Source organism: Chiloscyllium plagiosum, chromosome 2 (genome assembly GCF_004010195.1).
Source record: "Chiloscyllium plagiosum isolate BGI_BamShark_2017 chromosome 2, ASM401019v2, whole genome shotgun sequence".
NCBI lineage: Eukaryota > Metazoa > Chordata > Chondrichthyes > Orectolobiformes > Hemiscylliidae > Chiloscyllium > Chiloscyllium plagiosum.
The window spans coordinates 65,018,217-65,038,859 of NC_057711.1; the positions used below are offsets into that span (position 1 = coordinate 65,018,217).

Genomic DNA, 20,643 nt, shown 5'->3' on the forward strand with positions numbered 1-20,643 from the left:
TACACTTGCCAACTTTAAGGGCATTTAAATGGTCATTGGATAAACATATGGATGATAATGGAATAGCATAGATTATATGGGCTTCCAATTGGTTTCACAGATCGGCGCAACATCTGTTGTTCTATTGTTGCTAGTGGTGTTTCTGTGCATCTCTGCTTTTGTCCTTCTAGGCAATGGAGGTCGCATGTTTGGAAGATGCTGTCCAGGGAGCCTTGGTGAGTTACTGCACTGTATCCTATAGATGGTACACAGTACTGCCAATGTGCATCAGTGATGAAGGAAGTGAATATTCAAGTTGGTGGCTGGGGTGCCCATCTAGTGGGCTGCATTGTTCTGAAGGTGTTGAGTCCCTTGAATATTGATGGAGCTGTACTTGTCCAGGCATGGGGAGAATATTCCACCAAATTCCCGACTTGTGCCTTGGACAGGCATCAGGGTGAAAGGTGGTGAGTTTCTTGCTGCAGAATTCCTAGCCACTGAACTCCTTTGTAACCACAGTATGAATATGGCTGATCCAGTTCAATTTCTGATCAATGGTAGCCTCAAGGATATGTATAATGGGGGTTTCAGCAATGGTAAAACCATTGAATGTCACTGGACGATGGTTAGATTCTTATTGGTGATGGTCATTGCATTATGTGGCACCACATATCAGTCAAGCCTGGTTATTGACTAGGTTTTGTCACATATAAACATGGACTGCTCCAATATCTGATGAGGTGAAAGGGGAATTAAACATTAACAATCATTAGTCAACATTCCTCACTTCTGACCTTATAATGGAAGCAAGGTCATTGATGACATAGCTGAAGTTGGTTGGGCCAGAGATACTACCCTGAGGATGTCCTGTAGAGATTTTCTGGAGTAGTGATGATTGACCTCCTGTTCCTTGGATGCTGCCTGACCTGCTGTGTTTTTCCAGCACCATACACTTTGAATCTGATCTCCAGCATCCGCAGTCCTCACTTTCTCCTGACCTACAACAACAACCATCTTCCTTTATGCTAAACATGATTCCAACCAGTGGAGAATTTTCCTCCATTGACAAATCAGGATATAATGAGGTATGTACAAAAGGCACCATATTAAACAGGGGTGACTTTAATCCTCATGTTAATCGTAAAAGGCAGATGTGCAGAGAAAGCCAAGAGGAAGAATATAGAGTGTATTTAGGAACGATATGAACATAGAACATAGAAGAATACAGCGCAGTACAGGCCCTTTGGCCCTCGATGTTGCGCCGATCCAAGCCCACCTAACCTATACTAACCCACTATCCTCCATATACCTATCCAATGCCCGCTTAAATGCCCATAAAGAGGGAGAGTCCACCACTGCTACTGGCAGGGCATTCCATGAACTTACGACTCGCTGAGTGAAGAACCTACCCCTAACTTCAGTCCTATATCTACCCCCCCTTAATTTAAAGCTATGCCCCCTTGTAATACCCGACTCCATACGCGGGAAAAGGTTCACACTGTCAACCCTATCTAACCCCCTAATCATCTTGTACACCTCAATCAAGTCACCCCTAAACCTTCTTTTCTCTAATGAAAACAGCCCCAAGTGTCTCAGTCTTTCCTCATACGATCTTCCTTCCATACCAGGCAATATCCTGGTAAACCTCCTCTGCACCCGTTCCAGTGCCTCCACATCCTTCCTATAGTATGGCGACCAAAACTGCACACAATATTCCAGATGCGGCCGCACCAGAGTCTTATACAACTGCATCATGACCTCAGGACTCTGGAACTTAATTCCTCTACCAATAAAAGCCAATACGCCATATGCCTTCCTCACCGCACTATTTACCTGGGTGGCTATGGATTCCACAACGGATCAGGTTATTTTGGATCTAGTTATGTGTAATAAGGTAGGTTTGAGAAGTTATCTCAATCATCAAAATGATCTCCCAAGAAAATAGTGACCATAAAGTGGTAGCATTTAATATTCGTCTTGAAAGAAAGAAACAACTTTTCTAAGCTTAAATACACGTAAGTACAAAGGAATGAGAGCAAAGCTAGCAGATAAAGACTGCGCAAGGAGTTCAGTAGCAAAGACCATTGAGGAAAAATGGCAGACATCTGAGAAAAATACCTCATGGCTCACAGTGAGAAATAAAGATTCTAGGAAGGAGAGAAATCAATCATGGTTAACTAGGACCGTGTCAAATTGAATGAGAAATGGACACCATCAATGCAAAGGTTAGTGGTAAACCAGAAAATTGGGAAGGCTTTTTAAAAAATATCAACAAAAGATACGTTAAGTTAGTTATTAGGTGGAAAATTTGGGGAACATGTGAGTTGTACACTTTGGAAAGAACAACAGAAGAGCTGACTGCTATTTAAATGGAGGAAAGAGTGCGGAACTCTACAGTAAAGAGGAATAAAAGAAAAATAATGTGGATGCTGGAAATCTCAAACACAATATGGTGTAGAAAATCAGCAGGTCTGACAGCAAATATGTGGAGATAGAAACTGAGTTCGCATTTGGAACCTGAACTATTCGTCAGAACCCAAATCAGTTCTGAAGTAGTCATACCAAACTCAGAACATGAACTCTGTTTTCTCTCCACAGATGTTGTCAGATCTGCTGAGTTTCCCCAGCACTCTGTTACTGCATTGAGAGATTTCAGAGTTCTCATCCAAAAATCACAAAGCTTACAAGTTTAGCTCATAATTCAGACGGCTAATGGAAAGTTGACCGACGCTTCAAGGGGAATGGAGTATTAAAGTAGGGAAGACTTTCTAGAACTATAAAAGGCACTAATTTTGATCCCCCAACCTCAGGTACTGGGGGCAATCCAGAGAAGGTTCATTAGATTGATCCAGGTGTGGAGGAAGTGACATAGGAGGTTGAGTAGTTTGGGCCTGTACTCATTGGAGTTAAGTATAAAAGTTATACAAGTTGACCTTATTAAAACACACAAGAATCTTACAGGTCTTGATACTTTAATTTAGGAGAAGTTCTTTCCCCTTGTGGAAGAGTCTAGAACCAGAGGGGATCATCTTAAGAGTAAGGGATCTCTGAGTTAGGATAGTTCTGTGAAGGAGTTTCTGCTGAGGGGAGCCAATGTGGAAATCTTTACAATGGATTGTAGAGGTTGTATCATTAAGTATAGTCAAGGCTGAGGTAGACAGATTTTTAATCAGCAAGGGAATAATGTCTATAGTGAAAAGGCAGGAGAGTGGAAATGAGGATTCAGATTCACCATGGTCACACTGAATGGTACAGAAGACGCGATGGGCTGAATAGCCTACTTTTGCTGCTTTGCCGCATGGTCCTATTGGCTCCAGTTTCATAGTGCTGTTTACTGCTTACTTACCCTTGGAAATTCAGCTCCTTCATCCATGTTTGATCCAAGGCTGTAATGATGTCAGAAGCGAATTGGCCCTGATGGATCCTAAACTGGGTATCCTAAGCTGTTCGATGACTTTGCTGATGATGGAGTATAGACTAACAATTGCAACGAGCTGGGTTAGATTAGTCCTGCTTTCAATATGCAGGATATACTTGGATAATTTTCCACATTGTCAGGTGAATACAGTCATACTGGAACAGTTTGGCTAGGGAGATGGTCTCCACTACTATTGACTGAAATGGTTCATGGCCCATAGCCTTTGAAGTACCCAGTATCCTCAACCATTTCTTTATCTCATGGAGTGAAATGCAAAATTTGAATAAACCAGTATTCAGGGATATCACTGACTTTGGCCTCCTTATATGCTTTTTCTTTCATCTTTATATTGGCCTTAACTTCCTTGGTTAGCTGTGGTCAGTTTCTCTCTTTTAGAATCTTTCCTCCTGAATGGGATGTATTTTTGTTGAGTCATAAATTACCTCTTTAAATGTTTGCCACTGCTCACTTACTTTCATCTTGATGATTTATCTGCCTAGTTCACTTTAGCTAACTTTATCCTCATTTCATTATAATTCCCTTTAAGTTAAACAACATTGCTTCTGACCCAAGTTTCTCACTCTTGAATTGAATATCAAATTTTATCATGTTATGATCACTACTTCCTAGGGGTTCTTTTACTTGGAAGTCATTTATTAAACTTGCCCCATAATTCATTACCAGAGCCAAGGTATTTGGCTGCCTAATGTAATGCTATAGGAAACCTCACCCACTATATAAATTTGTTGCTGTAGCTACCCATTCCAATGTGATTAACCCAAACAATGTGAAGATTGAGGTCACCCATAATTATTGTTCTATTCTTTTTACTTGCTTTTTAAAATTTATTTATAACCTTTCTCACAGAATGGCTACTGTTTGACCACATGAGAATGGTAAATTCCTTCCCTAAAGGACATTCGTGAACAAGATGGATTTTATGACAATTGTAGCCATTAGGCTTGCTTTTAATTGCAGATGTTCTTCTTCTCCAATTCAAATTCCATACTTGTCATGGGATTCAAACTCATGTCCCAGAACATTAGCTTGGGATTCTAGATTATTGGTCTAGTGACATTACCGTTACATTGTTGTTTCTCCCACCTATACTCAGAATCCCTCAAAACTAAAGAAGCACCCAAGCTACTGCACTGCTCCGCCCTTTCCAACCTTCCTCTGCCTTCATCCTGAAACTCAGGGAACCCCTCAAATATTCCCAAAAAGAAAACAGATCTAAACATCTACTCATAAACCTCAAACTTATTTCCATAGCTCCAGGACCAGCAATGTTTGTTGACACTAAGACCACATTTCTCAATGCCCATTACATCTTAAAGGTCAGAGTTAACGTCCGAGTTCCTCACTTCAGTGGTGTCTGAACTGCATGGCTTCCTGCTGCATCTCTAGGCATTCCTTAAAATATTGTTAGGGCCTGTCACCCAAATCTCAACATAACATTGGACATACTCTGAAATCTTCCTAATCTGAATGAGTTATCATCCCTGATAACACTCCTTGATAATAACAACTTTAGTTTTCTAATGCTTCCTTCTCACCATTACTTTTGTAGGGAGAGGACTAGCTTCTTGAGCTTGTGCTGCCATTCAGTTAGATATTGGTTCAGTCTATTAACCTGTCACTCTTTACAAAGACCAAGGGAATTCAGTACAAAATCAGTTAACGTTTTGCTAGATTTTTATCAACCTCTAATTAGATCATAACTGGGAGTGTTGCATTCAGTTTTGTTCACGACACTTTAAGAAAGGTGTGAATGCCCCTGAGAGGGGGCAGAGAAGATTTAGTAGAATTCAGGGACGAAGGGACATATCTAGAAGGTTAGGTTCGAGAAGGTTGGATTATTCTCATTTGAATAAAGGATCTTGGTAGGGATGTTACTGATAGTAGATATGGTCTCAATGGATAAAGCAACCTCCTCTCTGACTTGATGGCACTTGCCCTTTCGATCATGAATTTTTTTCTTTCCTGAAGTAGTCTCTCTTCCTGTCCTTTACGTGAGCTGCGGCTGGATTAGACTTTCAGGAAGGGTAGCTGAAGACGGGCCACTAAAACTAATTTAAGAACCTGCTGCTGAGCAGAATTGGTATTCTGGAAGGGTGAGATCAAATGGGCCTAGATTCCAAATCATTGGGACCTCAGCTATTTCCACACAAATTTTACATTTGATTTCAATGTTACCCATAACCCAATGGCCCTTTAGATAACATGAAATGACAAAGCCACAATGATCAGGTTGGCAACTTGCAATCATTTGTGTGCACAGCAGCAAGACAAGATACTATAGTCACAAAACTTGGCATCCTTCATAGTACTTATGTTCTGTACTTGTGGAGTAAGGGCAGAAACACAATATTAATAATTGCAGCTCCCACTCTAACTGAAATTTTCCACTTCTTTAGGCAGTGCATATTTTGTCAAAGAAAAACAAGTTGAAATACATTACTTCAGGCAGTGAACCTCCTGATTGTGAATGTACAAACCTGGTATTGAAGCCACTCAAATGAATCCTGATATGAAAACAAGCAATATTGTCGAAGAAGGAAATGAATTTGCAGAGTGTGACAAGTTTCTCGGTTTATCTTGTCTTTATTCTAACTCAGGCTCTCAATGGCTGAAAGGGACAATGCAAGCTCACGGTATGAAACTTGCACAATTCAACACCAAAAAAAGGTAATTTTACTCAAAAAGAGATGGAAAAGGATTAGTTGTAAGAAATGAAGAAAAAAAATGCACCGAGTATGGTACTGTTTGACATTTGAGGTTGTATGTTAAGATATATCAATATTCCTGTTTAAAAAGATTTATACTCTGCATCTGGACTGGTTATGAGGCAAAACGGAGCACTGTTCCATCACCCTACTATGCAGTTCAAAGTTAATGGGATACAGATGTATTGTAACAGATTAAGCACACTCCAAAGCACAAAATAAATCAGAAATCAGTGTAAGGTCCCAATAATGTCCATGGCTGGAGAAGAATCACAACATTCAATACAATAAAACTACAGCAGAACAGTCTGTTTTATTACATTATGTAATAATTAAAGTCTTTTTTACAACATACATTTGAGTTGTGAATTGAATGTTAGGGATGTGGAGCGGAGGGAAAGTGATTGTGTCAACATCACAATATTTTACATATTACACAACCAGTATCTGACTGTTGTATCTAAGAGTGTATATCAAGGGTGAGCTTCAAAGGCACGCAACGGGGCAAAGAAGGGTCCACAAAGAAACTGCCAAAAAAAAATTTCAGGGCATTACATTTTGTATCAATTCAATTTTCGTGAATACTTTGTTGGCTTTTCAATATGAACATATCAGGACTTATTTCTGAATAAAAAGCATTGGTGAATTTCTCATGTTAAAATCCAAACAACATATTAAAATTGCACTCAGACATAACTTACAAACAATCGCACAGCATGAACAATGAAAAAAAGGCATGAGAAACAGCCAACAAATCATTTGTCTGAAAAATGCGCAATTAATTTTAAAAATTGTCCTGAAGGAATGCATCAATGCTAGTTGATATAATGAAGTATTGAAATGGAGGAGACAACAGCAGAATATGTATGCACCCTTGTTACAAACTTTGGTCTAGTTCCTTATGGAATTTTCCAGCTACCACTCTAAATCACTAGCCAGCTTGCAAGTAAGTGTCCAACTGAAGAAAAGTAAACTGCAAAAAAAGTCAGTAAAAAAATAAAAAAAAAGAAAATTCGTAACAGCTCAATCAATAAAAACCTTATTTCTACAATATTTAACAGGTAAAAACACTATTCAGCGTGCATGATAAACTGAAAAATGTAACTGTAAAACAATAATTAGAAACAGTTGTGCCAAAAGGTTTTCACTATCCTCCTGGCTACACATATTATAGCAGTGCTACTCCAGCAGGAACCAGCCTGCTCGAAGACTGCTTTGCCAATTTAATAACATTTACAATGTAGGTTTATTGGTGCCTTCAACTGAGGCACAAGCCAATTGGATATCATAGCAATTGCCCACCAGTCACAAGTAAAAACATTATTAAAGCACATCTGTCTTTCCGGATTAGCCAATGGGAATACATCATGTTACAGCTGAAATGAAGTAAAAATGAAAGGAAACACTCCCACAGAACTGTAGACCAGTTTCAGATCTCCTGCAATTACATGGTGTTAGGTGGTCAGCATTGGCACGACTATGGGATGATAAATGAAATTCGATTTCTCTGGACATTGACGTGTCAGAACCCATATTCTTTCAGACAGCACTTACTCCAAATGGACACCAAACATTTAGCAGAAACATTTTTTTAAAAAGGGGGTGAAACCTTTGTAGATTACTAGCTAGAAATGTACACAACTGATGTTGTAAGGCACAAATTTACACATGGAAGAAGAGATTTGTCACAGATGTATTCCCAGTTAGAATCAGCATAGCAGGAGTATGATTTATGCATGGTAACAGCTTGCCTTTCAGCACACTCCATCCATTACTATCATTTGCTGTGCCATGTGCAAAATTGAGTTGGCGAGCACATGATGTGCTAGTGCCTGCATTTCAAATATCAATTACTGACAAAATTAACAGGACTGTTTAATCCTCATACATCCTCTTCATAATAGATAGTGATTCCACTTATGTCTATGATATCAGGGTTTTGTTCCCTCCCTCTCCTAATCGTCGAACAGAACAAACCTGAATATTTTAATTGATTCACTCCCTCCTTTCAGTTTGTCATGGATCATGAAATGAACCTTCCACAGTAAAATAAATATCCCTTTCTTTTTACTTTTTTTTTTCTCCCCTCCCCAAGCACTTTGATAACCCTGTCAGCAGCTGAGTAGAAACACTGAGCTCAGTTTTCCACCTCCATACTGTTAGTGGACTGTTACTTTTTTTTTAAAAAAAGCATCAAATGTCTCCAGTTAATTGACTTGCTTTAAATAATTACAAACATTACATTTTAGACTTCTTTTTGATTCTTTTTAAAGAGATATCCATAAATTCATTTGAAGGAATCAGTCATGTTTTGAAATAGCACTTAAATAATAAATACCAGGAGCTATTAGTGTTAATAGTCACATTAATCATTACAAGAAGGACAACAGCAGAGACATAGGCCAAAGCCCTGCCTAAATGGCAGATATCTGCTGCTTAAGCGGATGTAACACTGAGAGGCATTTCACAGTATCTGCAAACAGTAAACTTCAGCTAATGTTAAGTCTGAGTCACCTTCTTCAGTGCTTGGTTTTTAAACTTCTCTCCTTAGAGAGTAATATGATGTAGAGTTAAGGAGACATTACATGTTTGCCATAGTCTTGTGCTTTTGGCTCATCATCCCACCAGCGTGTTCATGTGCATCAATCATGAACCCTCTCAAACAGAAGTTCAACAGCTAATCCTGCCTTCAAATGCTGAGTTCAGTAGCTGTAGCAGTCGTAAGAAAATATTCCACCTTTTTTTTCCAGGAAGAAGGGAAAGAAATATCCTCAGCTTAACAACAGCTTTCTTTAAAAAAAATAACACAAATCTAGTGTTGCAGTTGAAAGCACTGACTCAAGAAGCAGGGTTCATATAATTTTCTACCTCCCACTGTGATTATGTACATGTATCATTTGGCTTGGTGGAAGCTGAAAGGGGAACAAATGTGGGTTTTGGTGGAACATCTGGTTTTATGGAGGGTGTGCGTTTGATCCCAGATCTTGGCAGAGAGTTGTATGGTGCATTGATGCTAGATCTCCTGGATACGGTTACAGCCTGTGTCTGAGGCTGACCTGCGTTCACTAATATAGAGTCTACTCTTTGTGGTGCAGGAGGAGGATTCTCTCCTCTGTTAAAACTCGGGTTCCTAGAAAGGTGGGAGGAATTAGAGGAGTTAGTATTGTGATTTCGTTTGAATGCAGATGATTGAGGATTTCTTTGCAAAGAATTGCTAGGATAATTTCTCTTATATTCCATTGCAAATGAAGGAGTAGGAACATCCAGTCGCTTGCCCAGAGAATTCTGGGGCAACCCAGTATTAGTGGATCCAAGTGAGGCTTCCCTCTGAGGAACTTTAGGTGGCACCTGATCTAAGTTTGCAACTAATCCGTGACATGGACTTTTCATGCTCCGATATTCCAACGTTGCGTTCTGATCTTCAATAGTAATTTGTTCCATTGCTCGGATTCCATGATCTCCGTATTCATGCTGAAAACTCTGTTGAGTCGTTGGGAGGACCACGACACTTGGAATGTGGTTGGGAGAAGCATGGAGAGGAAGATCCATGGGGATCACTGGTGATCCCATGGATGCCAGGTCTTTTGTACAGGCATTGATTAGATTCTGGTTCCTTTCCCATTGGCTGCTCCCACGGCTGAGTTTTCGTTTCTGCTGCAAAGTTGGCGTTGACTCTGGAGTGGGCAGAGCTGTCAGGTCCAAGTGATGCTGGTCAGCTTTGATCAGCATCTTTGTTGTGCCATTCGGAGTTACTATTTTACCGTTATGCATCAGTGGAGTTAGCAGCGCTTCCGGTTTCGGTTCCTTTGTCTGAGCATCAAACAAGCCACCAAGTTTTGTGACACTGGTCATGGAACCCCTGCGAGAATGAGGCAAGTCTTTCTCTTTGCTTTGCCCGACATCAATGTCTCTGCGTCGGTGATCACATATGCAGTAAACGATTATTCCTGAGAAAACTGCCCCCATGACAAAGGCGAGAATAACTGCAATGGCCAAAAGGGTAACTGGAACAAGCTGGTCGTGACCTTTGAGGTAACTTTCACGGATTACTCCTGAAACATTAGATAGTAGAAGAATTTAGTTCACAGGAAATTAATTTCTGTTCTCTTATAAACAGAGATCTTCATTAACGTCAATATATACATGATACTGCAGCCTGTAAAATAATGCATGATCTTTACTATCCAGGACAATTGTGAACTGTAAAATTATGAGTTTTGTTATGACATACATACCATTCTGAATGACCATCAACATCAGTTATCTGGTACAGCAAAGTCTCCAGTATCCTGAAAAGCTTTTTTTTTTAAAAAAATGCAATTTGAACAAAATGCATTGAAGAAAAATTAAATATTCTGAATCTGTACAAATATCTCGTGACCAATTCTCTGTTGGTCCAAGGAGTAAATGGATGGCCAAGGTAATTTGTCCAACAAAGCAGGAAGACCAAGTTTCCAGTGCTAGTATGTGCTGAGTTAGCAATCCGTCAACTAAACAACACTGGAAATACTGTTGCTGTTTCTGGATTTGCAAGGCATTAGAAACATTATCAGTCAGGGTTTAATCAATGATACTATTTAATGCCTTTTTCTGCTAAAGTGTATGCAGGCCTGAAGAGAATCAGCTTGGCTGCTGACACGTTCTGTAATGGCTCACAGTTGAAGATTGATCACTTGGGCAAGGTGTTGGGTAATCATTTGTATCTTAGAACTGTTATTTAGCATGAGTCATCTATTCAGGACTGGGAAAAAACAGAAACTGTTTTGTTGTGGAGAGACTCAGCCTACAATATTGCAATTTGACAATCAGCGGGGAAAGGAAACTCAGTGGCAACCGGAGGTTCCGACCTCACATCTGCCTGCATCCAATTCTGGAGAGCTGCCACTTCACAAAAACAGTCATCCAAGTTATTGTTACTTCATAATTTCTCTAACATTCTTCTTGCTAGCCTCCGAAGCTCTAAGATACACTAATTCTCAATTCATTCAGATTTGAGAGATCATGTCCTATTCCAAATACTTATTTTATTAACTACTTCCTCTTCCAAAAATTTCAGAATCTTTTCATCTTTACGACCTTCCCCAAACCTACAGATGCTCCATCTCCCTATACATATTAAGCCTTAATTCCAGTGCATGTACTGTACATTCCTCTTGCCTGTGTTAGTAGTATATCTTTTAAAACCACCCCCACTGTGCATGCAAACCTCTTCCTGAACAGCCGTTTTGTTGTCTCAGTCAGAGCTTTTAAAAACCTCAAGTACTGCTCTGGACCAGGCCTAGCATTTGCTGCCCAACTCCTTTGCTACTGTTTAAATTTACACCATTCATCAAATCAGTTGCTTTGGCGTAGTCATTCACCATGGTTATCCACATGTACAGGTGACATGACGCTGGTATATTTTTGCTAAGTGAATGACAATCACAAAGACATAATAGCAGGAGCATGGTTAAAAAAACCAACAGATTTGTACACCACAACTGGCAGCAAGCTGGCAAAAGCAGCAGGCAGACAGGAGGGAGGTGCGCTGGTGAAGAGGGCCAGGGAACAGCAGGCTGGCCTGAGCATTTTACCTTAGTGGTAATGCTTTTTACTTTTCATCCAATACCCTCTTGATTGCCTTGAAAAGACCCACCACCACAACTCCAGGCAGTTGATTTCAAACCTCAACAATTTGATGCGTGAAAACATTTTTCTTCCTCATCTTGCATTTGCTTTTATTACCAAATCCTTTAAAACTGCACAAACTGGTTCTTCATTCTTTCATGAGCAAGAACAACAGGACACAGAGATATACATAATTTAAAATCAAGCAGAGTTAGTGTGGCTTCATGAAGAGGAGAAATTATGCCTGACAAATTGAATGGAATACTTTGAGCTGGTAAAATGCAGAATAGATAAAGGGAGACCAGTACATGCAATATATTTGGATTTCTGAATGGTGTTTGACATAAGGCCACTCCATAAGCTAACAGCTCATGGTGTTGGGATATGGGGGCATTTTCAGGATGGTAACTTGTAACTAGTGGAGGGCCACAAGGATCAGTATTGGGGCCACAATTTATATTAATAACTTGAATGAGGCAAGTGAATGTACCATCAAAATGTTTGTGGATAACAAAAGTAGATTGTAAGGTAGATGGTGAGAAAGACACAGATTCTGTAGAGGGATATGGACAGATTAAGTGGATGTTCAAAATCTTCGCAGTTGAAACATAATGTAGAAAAGTGGGAGGTTATGCACTTTAGCAGGAGAAGGAGGAGTTGAATATTATGCAAATGGGAAAAGACTGCAGAAAGCTGAAACATAAGAATTTGGAGGTCATCGTGCATTAATCATGAAGAACTAATATTTAAGTGGAATAGATTATTTGAGGATATCTGGTCAGCATGGATGAGTCAGACCGAAGAGCCTGTTTCTGTGCTGTACAACTCTATGACTCTATATGTTCAGTAGATGACTGAGAAGGTAAATGGAATGTTAACCTTTATTTTAAAGAGAATAGAGTTTAAAAATTGGGAGGTTTTGCTAAAACTATAGATGGCACTCATCAGACCACAGCTGGAATACTGTAAAGAGTTTTGGACCTCTTATCTAAGGAAAAGGTATACTGGTATTGGAGACAGTCCAGGGAAGATCACGAGGTTGACCTTGGGTTTGCAGTGATCTTCCTACGGAGGAGATGTTGAACAAGTTAGCTCTGTATTTATTGGACTTTATAGAGAATCATGTAGAATTCTTAGGGATCTGACAGAATAGATGTGGAGAGCTTGCTTCCCCTTGTGGGAGCTTCTTAGACCAGAGAAGATAACCTAGAGTTTACTGAGTCTGTGGAATTCCTTACTGTACAGGGCCATTGAGGCTGAGACATTAAGATTATTCAAGGCTGGAATAGGTTTTTAAGTGAATAAGGGAATCAGGGGTTACGGGGAAACTAGGAAAGTGGAAGTGAAGATCATTAAATCAGCTATGATATTGAATGGTTGATTATCCTTGACCGGTTGAATGTCTTACTTATACTCCTATGGCTTAGTGTCTCCCTATCAGTCAGGAACTCCCATTATTTTGAAAAAAAAACACCTCTTAGCTTTCTTCGCCTACAGAAAAACAGCTTTCCAATCTTTCCTCAACATAAGTATCACTTCCACATTAAATACTGTTAAGCAAACCATAAATATGGACTGTGCTGATAAGGTGGTCAAATTCAGTCATTTAATCTGACAGTGCCCCACAGGCAGTCTATCAGCCAAATCCATTCCACACCTCCCATATTTAAAATGAAAACAAAAGTTGGTTACATTGGCAGTTGGTCTCACTGGAAACTGAAATTAGCTTGGTACACTTGACTATATAGGCATTGGACATGATAAACTGCAGGCTCCCTGTCTTTGGGGATGAAGAACTAGAATAAGTTCTTCCCAAGACGAGAGCAGTGTGGTAATTTTGCACTAATTACTTCTCCAGGAATTCTGAAGAACAGATTTTCCCCATTTTAAGGTGTCAGCGAGGGGTGGGGGTGTGGAAGAATAAGAAAACACTGACATTAAGGAAAGCAATGAGAGGACATGTTACTGGCAGAGGAAAGGCATTCCTGACTTTGTTCTTTTGGTCTGTTATGTTTAATGTTGGGAGAGGGTAGCTTTTTGTATTATGTGTATTTTTATGTGTGCTTAGAGGAGCTGGCCACTTCTAGTTTTGAAAGCAGTGTATAGGAATTCAAAATTATGAGTTTGAAATCACGCAGCCAACAGAACATACATTTCTGTGAAATTGGGATGAACTGGAATTGGATAGATGCATGCTTGCACCCAAGGACCAAAACAATAGAGATTATAGTTCAAACCTAGAGCTGGCTCTTGCAGCAGGAAAAAAAAAATCACCAGACACTTTTCTGACACTGTAAATTCAAAACAAGTTTAAAATCCAAAATCAATACAGTTGTCAACTTCCGTCAATAAAATGCAATGTCACTGCACAGATTCTTGATCAGGTGATTTGTGAAACTTATCTGGCCAAAATGACTTACATAAATAATTCCAAACTGTTGAACAGTGATGTTGAATAAATGAGTCATAAGGTGGTTGAAAGAATGCTTTTAAGTGAAGCAACACCATAACTGAATCTTGCGAAACTACATACCTTTAGGGTTTTATCAGCAAGTAGGTTTTCTAATGCCCACTGATTGACACAAAATGGAATTACCATTATATGAAAATTATTGACTGGGTGTAAGTTATGCCACAAGTAACTGCTCTGAATTTTCAAAACACAAAAAAGGTTTTCATTGCCCTTTTGTTTCCTGCAACCTAATTTGTTTTGATAAAGTAAAGCAACCTTCATAAATTATTCGATACATTAAAATAGACACATTGAAATAGCATTAATAGACCTGTTGACTGATCAAGCCCACGCTGCCATCCAACAAGATTCTGACCAATCCTCCATCTCAATGTCATTTTCCCACTCAATTCCCACACCCCTCAACATCTTCAGTCTGTAGAAATCTATTTCTTTCTTCTTAAGTATTGTATACAGTGAATTGGCCTCCATGGCTTTCTGGTAGAGAATTCCAGATTTACTGCCTGCTGAGTGAACATATTTCTCCTCATCTCAATCCAAAGTGGTCTATTTTGTATCCTGAATGTTCAGAAACACTTATTCTGGACTCCCCCCACCCCACATTCAGAGAAACAATAATCTGGATCTCAATAGCATTGAAAAACATCTTTAATTAATAAAAGGGAACATTACTGCAAATAAACTTTCTTTGTCAGAGTTCTATGCCACATTCTTTCTGGCAGCAAAATGGCCTCCCAACTTCACCAGACAAAGTTTAATTGAGAAAATAAATCTTGGCTTCAAAGGTTCTTACTACATCTACATATGGAAGCATTATTGGGCTTGCTTTTAATGGTGTGCATGCTGTACTTACAAGATGGAGTTTAAGTCTTGGACCTTCCTGGTTTGTACATCTTAACTAATTGAGTCATCAGGAGGGGAGAAGTTTCAGTGGTGGTATGCAGAGCTCTTCCAGTTCAGATTGGAGACAGTTACAAGGTTTTCTGCCTGTAATTGCTCAGCCATCATTGAGAATGAGGGGAGGGTGACTGTCCTCTGATGAAAGGTCACCTGAAACATCAACTCTTTTTCTCTCTCCATAGATGCTCTCTGACTGCTCAGGAGTCCATGATATTCCATTTTCTTTAAGTATTTGACAGGGTCTGGCCAGTGGAGCTCTAGTACAGCTGAAGTCAATGGGAATCGAGCAATCTCCATTGGTTGGAATCATACCCAGCATAAACAGTGGTTGTTGGAGGTCAATGAACTTGAGGGCACTGTTATAAAAATTAGTGGCCACCCTTTTAGGACACAGATGGTGAGAAATATTTTCTCTCAAAAGAAGTTTGAGACTTTGGAAATCTCTGCCTATGTTGGTGATGAAAATAGTCATTGAATATTTTAATTGTTTATTTGGTAGATTCTTCTTAAGTAGGGAAAAATCAAAGGTTATTGTGGACTGATAAGAATGTGGAAATTCAAACAAACAAGATCAGCCACTCTCTTATTGAATTGTAGAACAGGTTTGAAAGAGCTAATAGTATCTTTCTACTGCTATTTTGTCTGTTCATATGTAATCATCTCATTCCCAGGACATTAATTGCTAGGGTTACCCAGGATATTGGCCTGGGCCAAATCATCTTCAGCCACCTCAATGATCTTTCCTTCAAAACAAGGTCAGAAATGTGAATATCGATGATTACAGAGTTCAGTGCCATTTCTAACTCCTCAGGAACAGAAAGAGACCTTGGTTGCATGCAGCATAAGCTGAAAAGCTTGCGAGCTTGTTAATATTCATGCCACTCGAGTGCCAGGCAATAAGTCTGTCCAGAAAGCAATTCTATTCCCTTGTTGAAGAACAGTATCGCCACAGAACTCCTTCCCCCCACCACCACCAATATGCTGAGAAATACCTTGGACCAGAATCCAACTGGACCAGCCACACAATACTGGGGTTACAAAAGCAAGTTGGAGTTGGAAACTTTTCAGTAACTCTCAACTCCTGACTTCCCAAAGCTCATCTACTAACTATAGAGTGTATGTCATGAACATGATGGAATATTTTCCAATTGCTTGTATGGATGTGGCTCCAATAATACCAAAGAAGCTCAATGCTGCACAGGTCAAAGCAGTTCATTAAATCAGCAACTGATCCACTACCTTCAATATTCACACCTGCTCCATTTACATACTGTAGTATCATTTTATATCTCAATTAAGTCATCTCTCAACCTTCTCTAGAATGAAAACAGCCTCAAGGCCCTCAGCCTTTCCTCATAAGACCTTCCCCCCATACCAAGCAACATCCTAGTAAATTGCCTCTGAACCCTTTCCAAAGCTTCCACATCCTTCCTAGTATGCAATACTCCAAATGTGGCCAACAATCACCTGAATTTTTACGGTGCCATTAATAAAACAAATATTGAAATGTGGACAACAATTGGGCATCACAACACAGGTCATCAGCTGGTAATGTTGGAATATTGGTTTCAATGTTCTGCGGGGAGTGGTGATTGGAAAGAGAGCTGGTGAAGAGAAAGCAAGGCAAGCATGGGCCAACAATGGCCATGGAGTATAAAAAGCTATTTATAAGCAGCCAATCATTGATCCCTTTAAAATTCCACTGGAAAGCTGTAATAATTGGACAAAGCAACCACAGTGTAAGCTTTGCCCATTCAATGGACAATTTTGCTTTGCGGGCCCACAACTGCTGTTAAGGCTTTAATTCACTTGAGCAATGTTAGTAAAATGTTCTGAACATGCAATTCTAAAGAATCGGATTTAATTTGAAACATTAACAGTTTTTCTCTCGCCACAGATGCTACCAGACGTCCTCAGTATTTCTAGCACTCATTGTTCACAGCATATCGCTGACAGCTTCCAAACTAGCAGCTGACACACTGAGGCAGAACCTAATCTCCCCAAGAGTGGCCTGGGCGTCTGGAGAAGCCATACATGGAGTAGGAAGACGTGGATTAGGGAAACCATTCCCTTCCCAATTCTCACCAATTAAATCTAAGGCATGAAGGACCGAGGACAGCCTTTCTATTGTGTCGAAAATTGTGGCACTGGAAAAGCACAGCAGGGCAGACAGAATCTGAGGTGCAGAAGAATCGCCATTTGGGCATTAGCCCTTCATCAGGAATGCTGAGGGGTGGGTGGGAAGGGGGCTGAGAGATAAATAGGAGGGTGAGGGTGGTGCTGGTGGCGGGGTGTGGGGAAGGTAGTTGGGAAAGTAATAGGTAGATGCAGGTGGGGGAAGTGATGGTGATAGTTTGTTGCAGAGGGTGGAGCAGATTAGGTGGGAAGGAAGATGGTCAGGTAGGACAGGTCAAGAGGACAGTGCTGTGTTGGAAGGCTGGATCTGTGATAAAGGTGGGGGGAGGTGAGATGAGGACCTTGGGTGAAATTGACATTGATGCCGCGTGGTTAGAGGGTCACAAAGTGGAAGATGAGGCATTCTTTCTCCAGGCATTGGGTGGCTTGGATTTGGTGGTGGAGGCACCTTCTTACTGCAGAACCTCCTTTTCATCTGGAGGCCAATGAATGTCCTTCAGTAACCATTGAAGGGCCTGGGCCCATGCTGTTACTGGGAGAAAGGAATGCACAGCATGTGGGTGAGCTGTCAGATACAGCCTGGCAGTAGTTGGAGGTTTGAAGGGGATGTTTCTCCTGACTGGGCACCTTGGGATCCATGGCATCAAGTGTGGAGGCCCCAATGTTGCCAATTAATGTTCCACCCCCTTCCCAGGACTGGCCTCAATGCTGCTTCCATACCTCCCTGGCTGAGGGCCCAATGCCCACTCCACCGAGGGTATGCTGAAGTGTCAATGCCTCCAATGCCATTCCTGGGAATGAAGTGCCAGGCAGCTCCACAAAGCAGGATATATGCCCTGTTGAACCCACGAACAGTGGCAATGGAGTGGTTTTTAAATCAGTTAAGGTGCTTGGACCAACCACAGCAGGTTTGCCATACCAGCCCCATCAGGTGGTTAGGGGTGGAGTGGGGTGTGTGTGTATGTTTGCGTGCGTGCGTGCGTGTGCGTGTGTGCATGTGTATTTTGTAAAGAGTACCTTGGCTATCCAATCCTCATCGTTTGCCAAACACATTCACCCAAAGTTCAACTTCTTCCTTGCCTTAAGTCAGATGTTTCTTTCTCCTATTCAGCCGCGAAAACATGCCTCTCATGTTTTTTTTTTAAGCATCACCTAATCACTGCTACTTTTATTCAACAAAATCTGCAATCCACTCAACACCAAACTTACAGAATGACGAACAGGCTGATGTTGATTTTACCGAGGAAGGTCAAAAAGATCTGAAGCCATGTGGCCCCACTCCATCTTCGTGTCAGCCACTGAACAGAGATTATTTGTCAGGCATGAAGTCACAAGTTTTAAAACACCACCAGTACAAGAAAAGGCACTTAGTGGAATAAATTACTTCCTGGGGAGGCAGGAAGACATTCTAGCCCCGACCATTCAGCTAATATAGTGTTACTATACAATATACTATCTTATATACAGCCATGTAACTTCCATTAACTTCATGTTTTGTAAAAAAATCAATCAAAGCAGGTAAACAGCGTTGACACTCATGTGTTTCCTCGCAAACTACAGTGGAATCATTAGATCATAAACACACTGACTCAGAAAGCAGTGGTCTGGTGACAACCTGCAATAATTGTAATGAATGACCTGAGACTATAAAACAATAATGCACTTTTGTTAAACTTCTTCATATTAATACATGTTGACAACAGTGATTGATATGTCACCCAAAGATGCATACAAAATGATTAAGCATGTGCCTTCAACAACATACATACCCAGTGAATGGAAATTTATTATATTTGACCTTTGTGAGATTAAAAAGCCCAAAGAGCCAAAAAGGCCTATTTTTTGACTCTGCTGAATATAACAAAGGACGAATAAATTTTGTCCTTCAGAAACTATCCAGCAACAGTGCTGACTATAAAGTGAATATAAGATTTTCATTTCTAAAATACAGCTCTCAACATTAAGGCCAGAGAGATTTTAAACTTTGCCTACACTCTCACCAGTCTCCAAAATCAGTGGGAGATTTTAATATCGAACTCAAGATGAAGCAATGTCTGTGGCAAGAAAGAGTTTCTTTTGTCTGTCTGAATAATAAAGTACAGATGGCTTGGCAATACAATACAGAATGCAGAAAGGACAGAATTCAAGCTGAAATGAGATGAAAATAATGTACTGCTTTGCATTTGCAAACTTTATCTGGAAATGTAAATGTCCAATCCTTTTTGATAATGATGGGACACACAGAGATAAAAATTGCAAGTGTAAAAGAAATTCTGAGTTAATCTGGTAAACTAGCAATTCTGAGCCATTGTCTACACAAACTATAATATTCATATCACCTAGACAGCGACTGCAGCGGCTCCAGACATCTGGCAGCTGAGATAAGTGGGAACAGAAATGAGGGGCTATCCTTGACTCAGGCAATTGAAAGATATCATAAGCTACTAATCAAGGGTCACAAGGACATGCAGGCATAATCCACAAGGAGAAAGAAGGAAGGGTCAATTCCTAAAGGGAAAAACAAGGAGAGTTTTTCATTCTACAGCACTGTTGAGTGATTGTTTTCACCACTGTTTCTGTTGTTAGTAATGAATCAAACTACAGATTGTAAGGCCTTGGAACATTTCATACAAGGAGATGAAATGTTCAGTGGGAGGGAGGTCTTCAATACAATGGCAGCAGAAGGGAAGGTTCTGAGGGTTAAGTTCATTTTATGCAATGGCTCATCATACCATTAGCTTAGCACACAAAAATACAGCAGAAAGAAGCATACTCTGAAACATTTTATGTTGTGAACTAGAAATTTTAAAAAACGCCCAGCCAAAATGTTGTGTTTGAAACAAAGGTGTTGCTGTTTTTAAAACTGCTTTGAAAATATTCCAGAGTATATTAAATATCAGAAGCCACTGGACACATATCATGCCTCACCCACATGAATTGACTTGCCAGATTATTCCATTAATATTGCAACAAGGGGAATTCATTTTTCAAAAAAAAACATAATTCAAAGGAGACTGATCATGTGGGTGCAACATCTAAGAAGCCAGGGTGTAACACAGAAAGCAGGTGATTTGGCAGAGCAATACTTAGCAAAACAGCAAGTGCAAATTCAACAGTTCATTGTACGTGCTTATTTTATGAACAAAATAGTGACAGTAAGCAAATCAGCAAACTAAGAAACATGAAGTTCTGACATTGAAGAACTCATGTGGCATTTTGCAAAATAAATTGAACAGAATTCTCAAGTGCCAACAGAAAAACACCACACCACAATAACAAAAAAAAACAAATAAACCAACCCATTTCCAATTAAAACCATTAAATGCAGTCAATATCAAGCTTTACAGATCATTTAGTATATTAAAAGCACACCCACACACCAGAATGTCAGATCCATGCAGTCA

The 20,643-nt window shown here is 40.0% G+C and overlaps 1 protein-coding gene across 11 annotated transcripts in view; it reads right to left on the reverse strand.

Moving 5' to 3' along the window:
* Nucleotides 1-6,417: 6,417 nt before the first annotated feature.
* The window catches only part of sema6a (sema domain, transmembrane domain (TM), and cytoplasmic domain, (semaphorin) 6A), a 152,344-nt gene continuing 138,118 nt past the window's right edge, over nucleotides 6,418-20,643 (reverse strand). For all 11 annotated transcript variants that reach the window (XM_043711327.1, XM_043711335.1, XM_043711319.1 and 8 more), the window contains one exon: nucleotides 6,418-10,175. In XM_043711327.1, the coding sequence (XP_043567262.1) occupies nucleotides 9,004-10,175 (1,172 nt within the window). In that variant the 3' untranslated portion in view covers nucleotides 6,418-9,003. The remainder of the gene's footprint in view (nucleotides 10,176-20,643) is intronic.